At 46.9% G+C, this 17864-nt stretch overlaps 1 protein-coding gene and 1 pseudogene across 3 annotated transcripts in view; both read left to right on the top strand.

Moving 5' to 3' along the window:
• The window catches only part of NRF1 (nuclear respiratory factor 1), a 94141-nt gene extending 76549 nt beyond the window's left edge, over positions 1–17592 (top strand). For all 3 annotated transcript variants that reach the window (XM_077770755.1, XM_077770753.1, XM_077770752.1), the window contains one exon: positions 17284–17592. In XM_077770755.1, the coding sequence (XP_077626881.1) occupies positions 17284–17447 (164 nt within the window). In that variant the 3' untranslated portion in view covers positions 17448–17592. The remainder of the gene's footprint in view (positions 1–17283) is intronic.
• LOC144237119 (small nucleolar RNA U13) lies at positions 9797–9894 on the top strand (annotated as a pseudogene).
• Positions 17593–17864: the final 272 nt, after the last annotated feature.

Here is a 17864-nt window from a genome sequence, read left to right as displayed (position 1 = left end):
TATTTTTGAGAGAGAGGGACAGAGTGCAAGTGGGGGAGGTGCAGAGAGCGGGGAAGGTGAAGCAGGCTCCAGGCTCTGAGCTGTCGTCATAGACCCTGACGTGGGGCTTGAACTCACAAATTTCAAGATCATGACCTGAGCCAAAGTCAGATGCTTAACCAACTGAACCGCTCAGGTGCCCTGGGAATATTTAGTCCGAATCTTTTTAGTGTCTGGAGCATTGTAAGCATGCAATAACCCAACTACTATTGCTACTACTACTACTATTTTGCTGCTGCTGCTGCTGCTGCTGCTGTTGTTGTTGTTAAACACTCACACTGAATGAGAAGGAAATTAATCTTCAGGGGGTTCACCCTTAGCTCTTCCAGGACACATTCTTAGGATCTGGTCCAGTGAGCCTCCATTTGGAGGAAGAAAGTAGTGCTTACGCTGAGAATCCCAGCTTTAGAAAGCCTCTGTTACTAATGAAAACGTATTGTGTCCCTCAAGAGTGCTATGGGCACAGAATTACTAGGTCTTTCCTGGCGCTCATCAGACATAGCTCCCACAGTTGGAGAGGCTTCTGGTTGTCAGAATTCTTGGTGCCTTTGTCTGCCCCCTACAAAAATGCTAAGCTCTGGGTACCTTCAGAAGGACCAGGACTGCCTCGTGAAAGTGCCAGTGTGATGTTTTGATTCGTCTTTCTCCTTGCAGAGTCTGCAAGTCCAGAGGGGGATGTATCGTCTCCCTTATGCCATTATAGACTAGGGTGGCCTCAGGCATTCATCATTTTTACACCAGGAGTTACTAATCTAGGCTCTGCTACTTGAAGACTGCAGAAAGAAAGAGCCATACAGTGAAATGACGGGCCGCTACTCTTTGATCTCCATTCTTAATACTCATCTGAGCCACAGACCTGTCCTTCCGATGTAGCTTTTAGATACTCCCCATATTAAAAGCTGAATGCCTCCAGAGTTGGCCCCTCGGGGCCCCAGAGGGAATAGCACGTGTTTTCCAGCCAGGTTAGCACACCGTCCTCTTTCCCTCAGTCTGACTGTGTCGGGTATTCTCAGCTTGGGGACCTTGGTGAGCCGGAGTATTCTGACCAGAGGACTCAGACCAGAGCTTCAGGGCAGAGTTCCCCAGAAAGGTGCCTGGCACCTGGCAGGTGGACTGACCAGTCTCCTCTCCATCCCCGATGTTAGGAGGGCCAAGTTACATGTTTCCTTATCTCATTCTCCTTCCCTTTAGGTTCCCACATCTTTCTGAGTCTTTGTATTCGAAAGGCAGATTCTGGTCTTAGATGATTCCAGCAGAATCTTGGTGCCTGTCATTGCAGGTAATAATTCTGTAAAGGGAAAAAGAAAATTTTTTTTTTGGCATACCAAATCCAGAGCCGTGGTTGGACAACTTTCATTGGAGTCATTTCTGTTTAATCTGTGGATGAAAAAGTAGGTTTTAACTGAGCATGTGAAAAGGGGATTGATGACCGTTAACACAAGAGCCAGAATATTGTGACGAAAAATTCCTACAGATCGAAGTCTTTAAGGTTCTCGGAGCCTCGGACTTTCCTCTTTTCATTGATGCTTCCATTAGGATTTTGAAGGAATATCAGCACACTGTTATTAACCCTGCTGGCCTGTGCATCACAGCCAGTATGGTTTGGGGCCCTCTGGCTCTCAGGTTACCTGTGTAAATACGGGGATTCACTTCCCAGCTCTACCATTTGCTTAATAAAGAGCAAATGTGCAGAACCCAGCAGCACCAGCAGCAGCCCGGCAGAGCCGTAATCTGAACGGGATAAACATGCTTCCTTTTTGTAAGATGCTCTCTCCCCGTCCTCCTGCCAAGAGCAGGATATCAAATGAAGGGGAGGTTGCGGTTGGAGTCAGTAAAGTGAATGTCTAAGTGGCACCTGCTCCATTCAGCAGATCTGCTTTCCCGGGGCCCCCACTGCACATCTGCTCCTGACAAAGCCTCTTTTCTCCTCCTGTTGGTCAGACCGAGAGCAAAGGCCTAGCAAGGAGACATACTGGTTTTGCTCTGTCAGCACAATTGCCTGTGACATTATAATTACACCAAATCTTCATTATTAGAAAGGCCCCAATTGAGAGATTTTCAGAGCCTAAATGGGGTTTTCGAAGTGAAATTGATAAACACAACTTTTCCATTGTAAAGCTAGCAATTGGATCTGCAAATCATTGAAGGGGTCTATATATGGAAACGGAGACACTGCTCTGAGTGAGACTACAAAAACCCTGCTATCAGATTGGCGCATGAAAGAGGCGTCCAGCAATACTGATTTTACCCAACCCAGCTTTTCCATACTGCTGGTAGTACTCTCGTGTAGGGCTATATTATATTGTTCTCAAATGCTGATAGAGTTTCTCACCTAGGGGCCCTGGAGGGTGGGAGGTGTTAGAAGAAGTTGATGGGGTAGAGCAGCAAAGGAGAAAACCCAACGATCTAAGAGAAATGCCAGGAAAATATATTTTAGGTGAATGCAGGGCATCCAGTTTCAGATTGAGTTTCCATTTAACAAAGGCACCTCTTATCATGTTCTACGGTGTGTGTATGATCGAAGCATGTTTATGATGTGGAGTTGGCTCACTGGGAGCTCTGGAAAGGTTTTAGAGCTGCACTCTGGCTCTGCACACTTTAAGTAAAGTCAAAGTAAAGATGGCGTTCCTCAGTCCTACTAGCTATGCTTCACGTGCTCTCTAGCTGCCATATTGGCCAGTGCACAAATAGAACATGGCCCTCTTTACAGTGAGTGGGTTCTGGTGGACAGCAATGTTGTAGAGATTAGTCTCAACCCTTCAAAATGTGTTGACTGCTTCAGCAAGCCTTGGAGTTTCTGTTTCAGCCTTGTTTGGAGGTGGGGAAGAGAATTTGCCTGGATGTTTTTGGAACAACTCCTTCCAGCCATGTTACTTTATCTTTCCACCTTAAAAAATTGTTTTCCTCCAGGAGTCTGTCCTTTCCCCACCCCTCCCACACACCCAAAATAATAATAATGAATTATACCCATCAGAAAGGACTTTAATTCTAAGAAGGTCTGCTTTCAGCTGACCTACTCCCTGATCTACCCTTCCTAAACCTTTCACAGCCCTGCTGTCTGCCTGGAGGGTTTTCTCATTAAACAGAGCTTCTGACTAACAAGAGCGCACTGGATGCTCAGGAGCCAAGAGTGTGTATGTGAATTGTTCATTTTGTCTGCACCGTGGAATGTGGACAACACACTGGAGTGGACCATTGAGCTGGCGGCACCTTCCATTTCCAGCAGCTCTGGGGAACCAAGGGCAGGATCTTTCCTCCCTCACTTGTCTCCCTCTAGAAGCCCCTGCATGGTTGCTTTGACTCCTGAGAGGAAACCTATGTGAAATAACAAAACTACCTTGAATTTAGATATTCTTTTTCTCAAGAACTTAAGTCCCGTAAATATAATGTTCCTTATCCTCATAGCAGCCCTATGAGACAGAAGTAGCCTTTGTTTTATAAATGTAAATATAGTCAACACTCAGTTGCCACATACAGATTATCTGTCATGCAGATTACTCGTGACACATTTTAAATCCTTGGACAGTTTCTCTCAACAAGCCAGCATAAGGCTGGACCATCTCCTCCACCCCCCACCCAGCTGCCAGGTACTTAAGGAACACAAATTAGCTTTCATATTAGCTTAAGGAAGACATAATTAGGAAAGTAAGTCTGCTGCAAGAAAAGTGCATCATAAATTCCAGTTTATGGGAGAAATGACTGACCCACCCTTCGGCTCAACTAAGAGCCAACTGTAAGATCTACTTTTACAAACATGCACACCATTAGCGCTCAGTGTGCTGGCATGTTTACTGAAGGATTCGTAGAGCCCTCCATGGGAGGTTATCAGAGACGGCTTTGTACCCCGGGCACTGGGGCGTACAGGGGAGACAGTGTCCTGTGGCTGCTCCTCCGTGCCACGCCCTGGTGGCCCATCTTGCTCAGTGCTTTCTAAAAGTTCTGTGTTGTCAGACTCTGTCTGGCCAACCGCCCGTTGCAAGCAGAGGCTGACCAAGCATCGCAGGGGGCTCACCTTTGGGAAAGAAGGCAGCAGCCACAGTTTAAATTACCAGAGGCACCACATCCACACAGATGGCAGACCGCTCCGTTCTCTGGCCCATCCACCAGCCACCAAATGGTCTTAGCCACTGATGATTTTGTGCAGAGATAACAACATGGAGATTCCTCTACTGTTATTCCTTCTGGCTTCGGGCAGAAGCTGGAACTCTTTTATAAAGAACTTGTTGGGGTGCCTGGGTGGCTCAGTCGGCTAAGCGTCTGACTTTGGCTCAGGTCATGATCTTGCAGTTCGTGGGTTTGAGCCCTGCGTCGGGCTCTGTGCTGACAGCTAGCTCAGAGCCTAGAGGCTGTTTCAGATTCTGTGTCTCCCTGTCTCTGATCCTTCCCTGCTTGCGCTCTCTCTCTCTCTCTCTCTCAGAAATAAATAAACATTAAAAATTTTTAATAAAAAAAAGAACTTGTCCCCATTATCAATTTGATTATGGTAAATACAGTCCAGATAGGAAAGGCAGGATAAATAGTTGAACAAAGTGAAGTTTATTGAGATAGAGTTCTTCCTTTGACTATTAAACCCCATAACTATTTATTTCTGCTTTCCAGTGTACTGTCTTCAGGTGTCTTACTGCCTAAAGCCAACTTAATTCTGCTCTTTATGTGCTCTTAGAATGTTCTAGTGTTTGTTTTATAAATGGTACTCTACAGATTGTGCTTAGTCAGGGATTGATAAATAATAGAACATCTTTGGAAGCTTTTTTGCCCCAACCTATCCATGTTCAGTTAGAAGAGGCGAGGGCTGGGGCACCTGGGTGGCTCAGTCAGTTGAGCGTCCACCTTCAGCTCAGGTCATGATCTCGCAGTCAAAGGGTTCAAGCCCAGCATCAGGCTGACAGCTCAGAGCCTGGAGCCTGCTTCAGATTCTGTCTCCCCCTCTCTCTTTGCCCCTCCCCCACTCATGCTCTGTCTCTGTCTCAAAAATGAATAAATGTTTAAAAAAATTTTTTTAAAGAGGCAAGGGCTGGACAGTGGGCACATTTGGAATGTAGTAGGGGTAGGGTTTCTTGTGCTAATCTCTCTCCTCTTGTACCTGTTTGAAATTTTTCATAATAAAAAAATAGAAAGTAATAACAGAAAAATAAATAAATCTCCATACCCAACTCTTAGATAGCTCCTGATTGGCTCTTGTATTCATTTCCACACCTGACTGTTGCAGAGCCTTAGTGTGGTAACTTTCCCCAGAGCTTTCCATCATCTTGGTACCATGGGGCACCTGGCTGGCTCAGTCAGTGGAGCATGGGACTCTTGATCTCGGGGTTGTAAGTTTGAGCCCCACAGTGGGTGTAGAGATTACTTAAAATCTTTAAAATATATATATCAACACTTTCTATATTGCTAATACCCTTCTATTAATATATAGACTTTAGGGACCTTGAGTGTCCCCCTTCCTCCCAGTGATTTCTTCTGGATATTACTAAGCACCTCTTCTCTGTACAGTCAGATCAGATGTCCTCCTAATAAACACATATGTGTCCCACAGACTTTAGTTGAACACTTCTCTCCTGCCATTTTCAGTTTGAAGCCCTATTGGTCAGACCAGCAGGCCTTGAAGTCAGCTCGTTCAGCCCCACGCTGGGAGCCCAGCCTGTAGGATAACACACCACAGCGGTTCTGAAGCACAAAACCCTGGCTTGGTGAATGTTCCTGGACACCAGTAGTTTCAAACAGAAATTGTAAAATTGTACCTCTTACTAACAGAGTCAAAATGAATTTATTTTTAACATTTGGCTTAAGGGAGGAAGGCAAGAGGAATTCCCTCGTGGTTTGAAAAATTAGGCAAAGGACAGAGTCTCTGCTATGAAAGATATCGCAGAAAGTGGCTTTTCCAAGAGAGGGCTCATGCTCTCTAGCAAGAGGGGAGAAGCCCCTGTGTGCCGCAAGCGCCTGGGACCCCAAGGCACCGCAAGGCTGCTGTCGGCTTCATGAGAATACTCAGTACGCCAAGTGTAATACATATTTTAATCCATAAATCCTTCAAATGCACCCAAAAGCCACGGACTTAGAAAACATGGAAAAGGAAGATTAAATGTCCCAGAAGCAGCTAATATAACAACCAATGATTGGGAGAGAAATACTTTTTCTGTTTCCTACTTGTCTCAGTGTCTGAGGGATACCTGGGTCTCCTTTTCATTTGCTGCTGACATTCTTTTCGTGACCTTGCCCTGAGACTGTCCTCTTTCTTTCTGGTCCCTGTTTGTCATTCCCGGCTTCTTTATCTGCCGCCCGCCTACTGGACTAGCCTCTCTCCCTGACTTCCTTTCACATTCTCCCAACGCTATACCATGCCCGTTTTTCTTCATACAATAGTGGCTTGTCTTAGACTTTGGTCACTGGTGTAAATTCTTTCTCAAGCCCGCAAATACGATTTTAAAGGACTTCCCTCCTGCCTGTCACCCCTAGAAACCCCTGAAGATAACCCTCGATGGCTCTTTAAAAACTGCAGAGTATTACTTAGGGAATATAATTTATGATTTTATCTCTTATTTATTCCTATCTGTTCCACAGTCTTCTGGATCCCCATTTAAACCAGCATTTTCCTGGTACCTGTAGCTTAGCTTTCACATCCATAAGCTACAGAAAGCGTTACATTGTAAATTTTTCCTTTGAGTTTTAAGAATCCTTTCTCTTCCACCACATGTGTTTATTTGATAAATGTATGTGTTTAGCTCTCTATTTTTCTCTCACAACCATCAACATTTTTCTCCCAATGAAAGAGATTTCCATGACCAACTTGGAAGGCCTTTGGGCTGAAAGATTCAGTTACAGCAAACAACAATTCCCAAAGGTTTCCCAGATTGTGAGGGCAAATGAAAGGCCCATTCTTCCCCAGGCTGTCTGTTCTGCTCTATCTTGTCACGGGCTGCGGTGGGGTTGGGGGGAGGGCAGTCTGGTTCCGGGTGACCGTGGCCAGGCCTGTAACTCTGCTCTGCTAGGCTTGAGCCCATGTTGTTATTATCTGGAGGAGTTTACACGCTTATCAGAGTGATGACATCATATCATACTGCCTCTGACCATATATTTAACATCCTTGCTATTGATCAGTGGTTTAGCCTGGATTATTTATTTACCAATGCGCTGAGTCGGCAGCTATGTCCTAGATGTCAGGGTGCAATTCCAGTGCCAGTTCTGACCATCGCTGCATTTCAGAAAGGAAGCTGCCCGCCAGTCCATCTGCCCTGATTTCATGGCTTTTATCTCTAATCTTTACATCTTTGAAGTCCTTTGGCAAATGATGTGCTTCCTGGCAGGAGCAAATCACTGCTGAAAGGAGATCTGTGCTGTCTCTGCTTTCCTTTATGTTTCCCGAGAGCTTTAGTCTAACGTCTGTGACCCCACCGGACTGCATCAAACCTCTCATTCAAAGTCATCTTCGAAAAGTAGCTGACATTCATTGTACACCTACTGTGTGCCAGGCACTGTGCCAGACTTCACCGATGTCAGCACATCTAGTCCTCGACAGCCCTGTGAGATTAGTAACTGCCATTTTACATTTGAAGAGAGTAAGGTTCACAAGCCATTCTATGGCAGACCCGGGAGTCACATGTAGTCCTTCTGATCGGCAAACCTTTAAAGGAAATAAAGCGGCCTATTTAACCGTCACACAGAGTGCACGGGAACTACCATACAGCATGTGGTCACCCTACCTTAAGAGTCTTGTGAAAATCCTGCTGCCCCTGGGAACAGAGTGAAAGGCTTCAGGGTTCTCGGTGGAGGCTAAGGCTAATAGGAATGTAAACAAGTTTCTGAAAATCACGAAGAATGTGATCTGTAGTCATATTTAATTAGTAAGCATCTACTGTGTTGAAGCTGCCAAGTATTTTAAAGACACTGTCCCATCAACGGTCTAAGCAAGCGGATTATACAGAGAACAACAACTAACAGGTTAGCAAATGGTGGAGGGAAGGTAAATCACAGGAAGGAAAGAACCTGATGGGCCATTCTATCTATGGTAACTCCATGAAAGATTTGGAAATTGATAGAAGAATGGGACCCACGTTGGCAGGGGATGATTCTAGGCAGAGGGATCTGCCTGGGCAAATATATATGATGGTTAGGGTACCCTAAGGGGACAGGTATGGTTGTAATGAAGAGAGAACATAGAGTGTTTGTGGGAAAGGCTGATGTAATCCTTCAAACTAATAGCTCTTTGGATGTTATTTTTCCCATAGTAGACAGCCGTCAAAACTCATTTGGGGGGGTGGGGAGCAGGGTTGGGATGACCATTGCCAAACAGTATTTCAAGAAGATTTAGCTAACTGTGATATGTAGACGTACTCCTCAAATCACAGAATACCAAAAGAGTTTGTGCTGAGGAAAGTAAATGAATTCCCCTAAGTAAATAAATTGCATACATACGCATACACACACGTACACGTGTGTGTTCCATTATGCAGTAGGTGAGTGATGGGACTCATTACCTCAGGAGAGGTCAAGAATAGAGTAGATCAGCTCATGAATGATAAATTCAGAGTGTGCAAGGCTGTGACCCTAACCTTTAACGTTACTCTCGTTGGCGCCCATGGTCTACCACAAAGCGTCCCCTCGTTCCCCCATCAGAGACAGACTGCTACAAACCTCATGGCCCCCTGTTTTACAGGAAACAAGGTCAAGTCCCTTAACGTGAGCAAATGGTCACTTATATGACAAGACCAGACCAGGCTTACGAGTAGGTAGTATTAGCTGCCACCAATGTCATATGATTTGAGAGGCTCGAAAACAAATGTCTGTCCAAAAGTATATTCCCCTGTCACTTGTCCTTCCTTAATCTTAAATCCCACTGTGAGGTAGAATTTTTTTGTTTGTTTGTCTTATTTATTTTTGAGACAGAGAGAGACAGAGCGTGAGTGGGGGAGGGGCAGAGAGAGAGGGAGACACAGAATCTGAAGCAGGCTCCAGGCTCTGAGCTGTTAACACAGAACCCGATGCGGGGCTCGAACCCACGAACTGTGAGATTGTGACCTGAGCCAAAGTTGGACACTTAACCGACTGAGCCACTTAGGCGCCCCGTGAGAGGTAGATTATTTTGAGTCTTGAAAGGAAGTGGGCTGAGCAGAACAGTTAGGAGTCCCCCCATTACTGCACCTATGAAATTTTAAAACAAAAAAATTTTTTTAATGTTTAATATAAAGAGACAGCGCAAGCTGAGGAGGGACAGAGCGAGAGGAAAACAGAATCTGAAGCAGGCTCCAACCTCCAAGCTGCCAGCAGAGAGCCCGGTGTAGGGCCCAAGCTCACAAGCCACGAGCTCATGACCTGAGCCAAAGTTGGACGCTTAACCGACTGAGCCACCCAGGTGCCCCTGTACCTATGAAATTTTGAAGTATAAATATCTTCTTAAGCCGTCGTACTCTTTGATATTTATCCTTTTTTTTTTTAATGTTTTTTATTTATTTCTAGGAGAGAGAGAAAGAGAGACAGCGTGAGCAGGGGAGGGTCAGAGAGAGAGGGAGTCACAGACTGAAACAGGCTCCAGGCTCTGAGCTGGCAGTCAGCACAGAGCCCGACGCGGGGCTCGAACTCACGAACCGCGAGATCATGACCTAAGTGAAAGTCGGACGCTTAACCGACTAAGCCACCCAGGGGCCCCTGATATTTATCCTTGTATATGTGAGAAATTGCAACACATTAAGCACAATAGCAAAAGATTGAAAAGCCAGGATGTGAGTCATCAGAGCACCGGTTAATGAAAATCAAGCACCTCCAGTTCCTTTCGTAGTACGTGAGCATGATGATCGGGTGTTCACACTGTCCTGTGACGCGTCTCAAACCTTGCTATGACATTGGCATGCTGCCTGTCTGACGTGAAACAAAACTTAAGCACCTCCATACAAATGGAATACTCTGCAGCCGTTTGCTCTGTGTTGTAAGTAAAGATCTCCAAAAAAGCAAGGTGCAGAAGAGCATGAATATATGCATTGTTGGAATGGGGAAAATAAGCAGTGTACGCATTTCCAAATGCACAGTCTTGGGTAGGGGAGGGAGACTGACTCTTTTCAATCCTGTGTCCTTTCTGTACCTTTTTTACTATGTCCTTGGTGTGTTACCTATCTTTCAAAATTAAGTTTCTGTAAAAATAGAGATTCCCCTGAAAAGGGGAAACTTAAGAGACAGATGATCACCTGGTGAGAAATGATGGCCCTGATGAGAGGAACAAACTTGGAGCCCTCTGAGTGGAAGCCTGGCCACCTTGGAGGTCAGTCTCCTTGCATGTCCTCCCCCAGAAGGTCACCTGACTTTGAAGGGTGTCAGGTGGAAAGTGTGTGAGCTGTGTCAGAGCTAGCCTCGCCCAGGGATCTGAATTTCTGGAGCCTGTGCTGATACCCATTGTGTCATGAAAGTTTTAGCAGGTCCCTCTGGCTACGGTGGAGCAATGGCTGGAGCAGGGCGATTACAAAGGAGGAGAAAACGTAGTCCTGGCAAGAGAGGATAGGAGTTTGTCCAGGGAGGCAGCAGAGAGAAGTGGCTGAAGTCTGGGTTAAATTTGAAGGGCGAGTGGACAGGATTTGCCGATGGATCGTATGTGAAGTCAGAGGTGGCTGCAGTTTGGGCCTGGGCGACCGAGGGGTGCGGTTGGGCAGGACGGGGAGGGGTGTGTCTGACCACGTGGGCTCAAGTGCGTGATACCCAGGAGGGAGGGAGGGGAGCAGGGTCAGGTCTTATTGTCTTTTGCAGGGAATTGTGGTCCTGGAGCCAGCAGCTCCCCCAGAGATTTTAGTCTGGCTGCTGCTTGACAAGGAAATCCTTGTGCCGGGACCGTAGCTCCTGAGACTCCTTTGGCCTCTTCCCAGTTTGGCCAGTTCTGTAAGCCTCGCCTGGAAGCCTGAGGGGAAAGGCAGCAGTGAGCCCAAAGAGGGAAGCCCCCTGCCTCCCAGGTCCCTGCTGGCATGTCGTTCAGTGCCAAGGGCAGCTGGGCCCACGGAAGGACTCCCAGATCGACAGCCGGGACGCCTGGCTTTGCCAAACTCCGTCATCTTGGGGGGAAATCACTCTGCTGTGTTTACTTTTTTTATAATAAACTTTTTATCGTGTTCCTTTTGAGCTTAAAGAAAAAGAAAGGGATTTGCTAAACCAAATGAATGCTAAGGTTTCTTATGGCTTTGAAACCTGGGGGTACTCGAGACTGGGGAGCTAAATCTTCAGTATGTGCCCTCTAGGATAAGTTCGTGGTGGGGCGTCTGGGTGGCTCAGTCGGCTAAGCGTCTGACTTTGGCTCAGGTCATGATCTCACAGTTCGTGGGCTCAAGCCCCGCGTCGGGCTCTGTGCTGACAGCCAGCTTAGAGACTGGAGCCTGCTTCAGATTCTGTGTCTCCCTCTCTCTGACCCTCCCCTGCTCATGCTGTCTCTCTCTCTCTCTCTCTCAGAAGTAAATTTTCAAAAAACATTTAAAAAATTTTTTAAAAAGGATAAGTTCGTGGTTCTGCCAAAGGAACTTGCTTGTGAGGCAGGCACACCTGCCCTGCCCGCGTCTCTAGGGTCTTAGCAGAAACCAGATGATCCACACAGGAGGTTAAGAGGGGTTTGAAAAGTGCCACACAGATGCCCGGAGGCTTACTGCTAGGATTGTACAGGGCCTCTCCGACAAACAAGACGGAGAACTTCAAACTCCGAAAGTAGGATGTGAAGGGCTTCCTGTTGCTTAATCAAACAAAATGACCCAGAATATAAACTGAGATTAACAAACACCTTCCAGATTAGGGCTAATCAGGGCCAGGCCGAGCAGATGCAGGGACAATCCCAGCCTGATTACTGTGCCTCAGCATTTAATCATCTCTCCTCCAAGGGCAGCCGACTTAGCTCGCGCTGGCCTGCAAGCCGCCAGTCCCCTCCCCCTTCCCCTTGGGTGGACAGAAAGGGTCAGAGCCGCTGAGACGGTTTAATCTAATCCCATGCCAAAATGGCTGTGTGTGTGAGAGAGATTCTGAAATTCTAAAATCCCCACAGTAGGATGGTAATGCACTGATTTAAGGTGGAGGTAGTCTGAAATCGCACGTAGAAAATAATGGAATTGGGATTTCGAGGCATTTGGGGTTATGAAATGGCCCTGCCTGTGGGACCCTGCCCTCTGCAAAGCTTTGCGGTACGTGGTTGCTGTTCCCCCTCATTCATTCCCCAGACAGCTTTGTGGAGGGGGCATTTCATCACGCAGTTGCAGAGGCCAAATTTATTCCGTTTCCGATTGTGAGGTGAAGTACAGAAGATGAAATCTTTAAACGAGTCCCTCTTTGGATGAGTCCTGAATGTATTCATTTTTACATTACTGTTCTGTCGACTGGGAGCTCCCGGCTCCACAACCGCCTGATCACCCTATGACGGGGCCACTCCAGTCACCCCATCTCCAGGAGGGACACCTATGCAAACTTCGAAGGCAGGTTTCCTCCACAAGTGCAGAAAACATTCGTTGAGCCCCTGCTGATCGCTGAGGACTCGAAGTCCCTTACAGAGTTGACCATCTTGAAGACATGCACGCAGTGCCAGTGAACTCGAGAGCTGCCTCCATGGGGCCCTGTCCAGAGTGCTTAGGACCTTGGGAGAGAGGCTGAGGCCAAGGAGGAGAGACTGCGGCTGTTTTGGAAGGGAGAATAGGAGCCCGTTCAAGAACAAGGCCAGGGCCTTCATTCCCAGCAGAAGTCAGGGTGCTATGCAGCTCGTGGAGGCTTGGTCAAGTAGTTCACCTGATTGGAGTGTAAAGACGAGGGGTTCGTGGTCACTCAGCCGGACGGAACAACGGGAGCTAACATGAAGGATTTAAATTCTGCAGAGATTTGGACCTTATGTCCCTCGGGCTAGTGAAGAATTGTGTAAGACGGCAATAAGATCTGTTTGTGTTCAAAAGATTGTTCTAGTTATAACAGTGGCGGCCATTATATACTTTTGCGTTTGCACCTTTCTCCGTTTTATTCTGGAGCCAATCTCCCACGATACTAAAACTTTTAACAACAGTGTTGGACATGGATCCATGTCGTAGGAAACAAAAACATATCATAAATCAGAGACTTAACTCTGACAATTCTTTAAGTCTACCCTCGCCCCCCGCCTTCTGATCCTAGCATGGCGGTTCCCAGTGAGGAGGTCTCCTTACTCAAAGTGACCCCTGCGTTTATAAAGCGTGCGCCTTGTTCCCCAGGTTTGCAGCTTTGGGAACTGACTCAAGCTCGGAAGCAAGAGTAAAGAAATAAGACTGATCTTTGCTTCTAGTTTCAGTTGCTCTTTGCCAGCATGTGGCTTCTTTGCAGGATGACACAGGAGTCCTGGCTTGGCCAGTGCGCCTTTTGGGTTACTTCATTAGTTTTGCCTGTCGTGAGCAGAGGAGAGGATGAAGGCGATGATGATCGTGAATACACTGGAGCGATGGAAGGGGCCGTATGGGCTTCACACATACTCAGGCCAGGCCTGGAGTCTAGAGGCCGAGGGCAGAGGGCCCGGATGCACACTGCTGAGGCCAGTAATAGACTCCCTTGGCCTGTCGCCCTTCTGGCACATCTGGTACCTCGTACCGTGGGAAACAGAACATGAACCAGAGCCAGCCATGCCTTGAAGGAGCCCTCTGTCAAACAGCGAGGTCTCCCCACACGCACTGGCCGGGCCACGCCAGAATATGCGCTACTTGCCCGGTGCTCACCGAGAACCCGGAGGAGGCCACTCAGTATCAGCTGGGGCTGGGATGGGGCCAGCGTCCAAGAGGAGAGACCGCTGAGCTGGTTTTTAAAGGGGAAGGAGGAGCGGGGAGTGAGGGACTTCCCGGTAGTGAACGACTTGAGCAAAGGCCTAGAGGAAGGGGCGTGCCGCTGGGTCAGGAGGCGAGTGTAGCCGGGAGGAACGGGAGCCTGCAGGGCTCGGCCAGGGCAGAGCCGGAGATGTCCTGAACGCCGTGTCCATCGGGAGCATTTCTTTAATAGGCTTTGGGAGACTTTTATGGAGTTTGAAGAGTTAGAGGTAGAGGACTGACGTGGGGTGGAAGGCTGTCTCAGGTGGCAGGGAGGGGGAACTGAAAGAGGATTGGGGAGAGACGATTTTTTTTTTAGTTTTTAGTTAGCCTACAGTGCGATATTGGTTTCAGGAGTAGAGTTTAGTGATTCATCGTTACATACAATACCAGTGCTCATCACAAGTGCCCTGCTTCGTACCCGTCATCCATCTAGTCCATCCCCTGCCCATCTCCATCAACCCATAGTCTTCTCTGTCAGTAAAAGTCTCTTGTGGCTTGTTTCACCTCTTGTCCTTCCCCCCCCTTCCTGTTTATTCATCTGTGTTTCTTAAATTCCACATGTGAGTGAAATCATATGGTATCTGTCTTTCTCAGATTGGCTTATTTCACTTAGCATAATACATTCTAGCTTCACCCGCATCATTGCAAGTGGCTGATTGGACACATTGAAGAGCTGTACGCAAAGTCTAGCTGAGGAAAATTGAGCCCCACAGCCTTCCGGGGTCGGTGTTCAGCCCTGGGACTGCTCTCAATTTCCGCCTTGCGTGCGAGCGCGGGCTGGCCACCTCTGCGTGCGCCCCATTCCTGTTAACGCGCAGCAGCCTGAGCCCAGACTTACTTAGATGACTGTCACCAGACAAAACAACAAGCCCGTCTCATGCTGCATCGTCAAATACAGATCCCTAACCTGGCAAGATTTTCCTCTAGAAAACAGAATTGAACAATGTAAGATAACATTTTGTTTTGGGGTTTTGGTGGGGTTTTTTGGGGTTTTTTTTGCATTAGAAAATATTCTGATAAAACATCCCTTTTTAAAATTAATTTTTATTTTCAACAAAGTGATAGATGAGGTTTAAATGTCAATAAAAGGACTAAAAGCCCTTTTTTTTTTTTTTTAAAGCCTATCCCTTGGAGGCGACCCTCCATGCTTCTTCGGGAATGTGTCTTTACTGCTCTAAATAATAGTCGTATCATTAGTTCCTGAGTTGAGACATGATTGCAATTTCCTGGTAACCCAGTTTGTATGTTTATGTTACTGTAACTACATCAAAACTGTCCACTGCTGCTAAGACAAGTGTATTATTACGGTTACTGCTTGGTTTTATTCCTTCTGCTTTTTAGGCAGTAATCACCAGTTCTACCCACTCCTGGAAAAACCCTCTGAGTGCTCGGCCCCATGTGGTGGTGCCAGTCCTGCCTGTGTGTCCGCCCAGGTGTGCCGCCCGGCCTGGTCCTGGGTCCCTCGTCCTGCCCCAGAGCTCTTCGCGGTGGATTCTCGGTTCTTCTCTCTCCCTGCTGTGCAGCCCCTCCTTCAGAGCCTCCCGAGAGAGCGTGCAGGGGGCCAGCTTCCAGACCCCCCTCACAGCTGGAGATGTCTTTCTCCTGCCCACACACTCAGTCGAAAGGGGTGCCATTTCATGGAACCATTTCAGGAACCATTTCAGGAACAGAGTTCTCCCGGAAGCCATTTTCTCTCAGACACTTGAAGGCATTGAGAAGCCCCATGATATTCCAACTCCCAGCTCCTTGCATAGGACTTATTTTCCCCTTCTGGAATCCTTCAGGATCTTTGCTTTATCCCTCATACTCTGAAATTTTGCAAAGATGTTTCTTAGTGTGTCCATCTTTTGTTATCTTTTCTGCTGGGCATCTAGGGGGCCTTTGCAATCTGAAAGTCATGGCTTTCAGTTCTAGAAATTTTTTTACAATGTATCTGATAATTTCCTACCTTCTGTTTTTTTACCCTCTGGAATCCTGTTTTATCAGAGGTTGGACCCCTTCACCCTCCTATTTTTCTCTCCTCCTTCCGACCTTGTAACCTTTCCTACTTTCTGAAAAATGCCCTTGACTTTTTCATCTTTTGCTTTCTTTGGGATGTATTTCATCTATTAGATTTTTCATCCTAAAATGTTTTTCACGTTCCTTTTTAAGAAAAGCACCCCATTTTTATGATACAAATCTCTTCTCTCTCTGAAGATACTAGAGTTTGGGGGCTTTTGTTTTCTTCTAACCCGGGCATTGGGCATTGTCTGCCACCTTGCCTTCCTGAAGAACAAGTACAGGGCAGAGCCAGGTGATCTGTAGGCCCGGGGTATGTTTTCGGAGTCTTGCCCCCACCCTCACCAACATGTCACTGTGGTCTTTTCCAGGGCCTCTCCAGGTCCATTTCTCCACACAGTGGAGGAAGTTCACATGTCCTGTCAACGAGGTCTGGGTGTCTGGGTGTTGGAATTGGCAGGAGCTACTGATCCAGTCCAGTTGAATACACACTTTTAATTCCCATTTTCAGCCTCCTCTGTCTCTACAGTAGCAAGACCGACATGTCCCGCGCCCTCCGTGAACACGGGACTTTCCGCTTCCGCATCCCTGAGAAGTCAGAACCACTTTACATTTGCTTTTCATCTTCCAAAAACATGTTGACATCCTTCATTTATATCCTTTCCCCTCCCCTTAATTATAAGTTTAGTTTTAAGAGGAAGAGGGGCTTGATATGTACATTTATTCTGCCTCATTTAACTGGAAATCCGTGTTTGTTTTTAATACGTCCTATAAAACTATCAACTTTTCTTATGAAGGACTGCCCTTTTCTGAGATCATGTGCTTCTTCCTTTCTTTGTGTTCAACCATCCTTTCTACTGTGAAATAATAGTGATACTAGGAGACAGTTGGGTCTTTTCAAGTTGACCCAAAATTATATTTTAAAATTTTACTGGTCTGTGGATCTAAAATCAAGAAAACCATGCCCTAAACATTTTTTTTTTTAAATAAGCGAACACTGAAGGGTGGGGGCAGGGGCCAGAAAACAGGACAGGATGGAGGGAGACATTTTTTCAAGCTGAGAGAAACTTGAGCATAGGCAGGCAGACAATTGAAGAAGTCAGTAACAGAACATCAAAGAAAATTAATGGCAGCCTCTCCCAGAGGAAGGAGGCAGCCAGCAGGGATGGGCTGGGGAGGAGGGTTCACACCTGACTGGCCTGCTTCCTAAAACTGGGGGTGGGCAGGGTCATCTCCCAGCAGGTTGGGGAAGACGCTGCCCTGGGGCGTGTTTCCACAATGTCTTCAAACGTCCTTTTCCTGACAGTCTATTTTAAGGAATTAAAATGACTAAGAAGAGGGCTGTGTTTTTGCCTGTGCCATCGGTGTGCGGCTACAGGGGGCTGGACAGCGGCGCTCTGAAGGGCCGGGGTGGGCTGCCCTGTCCAGCCGGCATCTGGGAAGCTGAGCCTGATCCCCACCAACAATGTCCCCGTTGTCTCCCCAGGACTGGTCCAGATCCCTGTGAGCATGTACCAGACTGTGGTAACCAGCCTCGCCCAGGGCAATGGGCCGGTGCAGGTGGCCATGGCCCCTGTGACCACCAGGATATCGGACAGCACAGTTACCATGGACGGCCAGGCTGTGGAGGTGGTGACCCTGGAACAGTGACACGCGGCCATACCACGGCATCGTTTTCTAGTCTACTTCAACATTTTTTACACGTTTGCAGAGGTGCAATCAAATGGAATTAAGTCTCTCGACTTTGGAAGAAAAGTTTTGTTAACCTTTTTTTTAAAAAGGAAGAAAGGCAGTGGGTTTTGGAATTGCATTTTTTAAAGCACCACTCTTGATTTTCTGGGATTGGTGGAATAAGATACTGTGTTGTCAGATTCACTGTCCCGAAAAAGCCAAATTGTGGCAGGACCTCTTTCTGCAGAAACATGTGTGTATACTTATGTGTGTGTATGTGCGAGTGTGAATATATGTATATGTGTACATATGGATATACACATTTACATATATATAAAGTATATATATATGTATGTATGTAGATATATATATATATATATATATATATATATATAT

The sequence above is a fragment of the Crocuta crocuta genome, unplaced genomic scaffold (assembly GCF_008692635.1).
Source record: "Crocuta crocuta isolate KB4526 unplaced genomic scaffold, BGI_CrCroc_1.0 scaffold266, whole genome shotgun sequence".
In the NCBI taxonomy this organism is placed as follows: domain Eukaryota; kingdom Metazoa; phylum Chordata; class Mammalia; order Carnivora; family Hyaenidae; genus Crocuta; species Crocuta crocuta.
The sequence above is the reverse complement of the archived record's forward strand: the minus strand, read 5'-3'. Positions and strand labels throughout refer to the sequence as shown.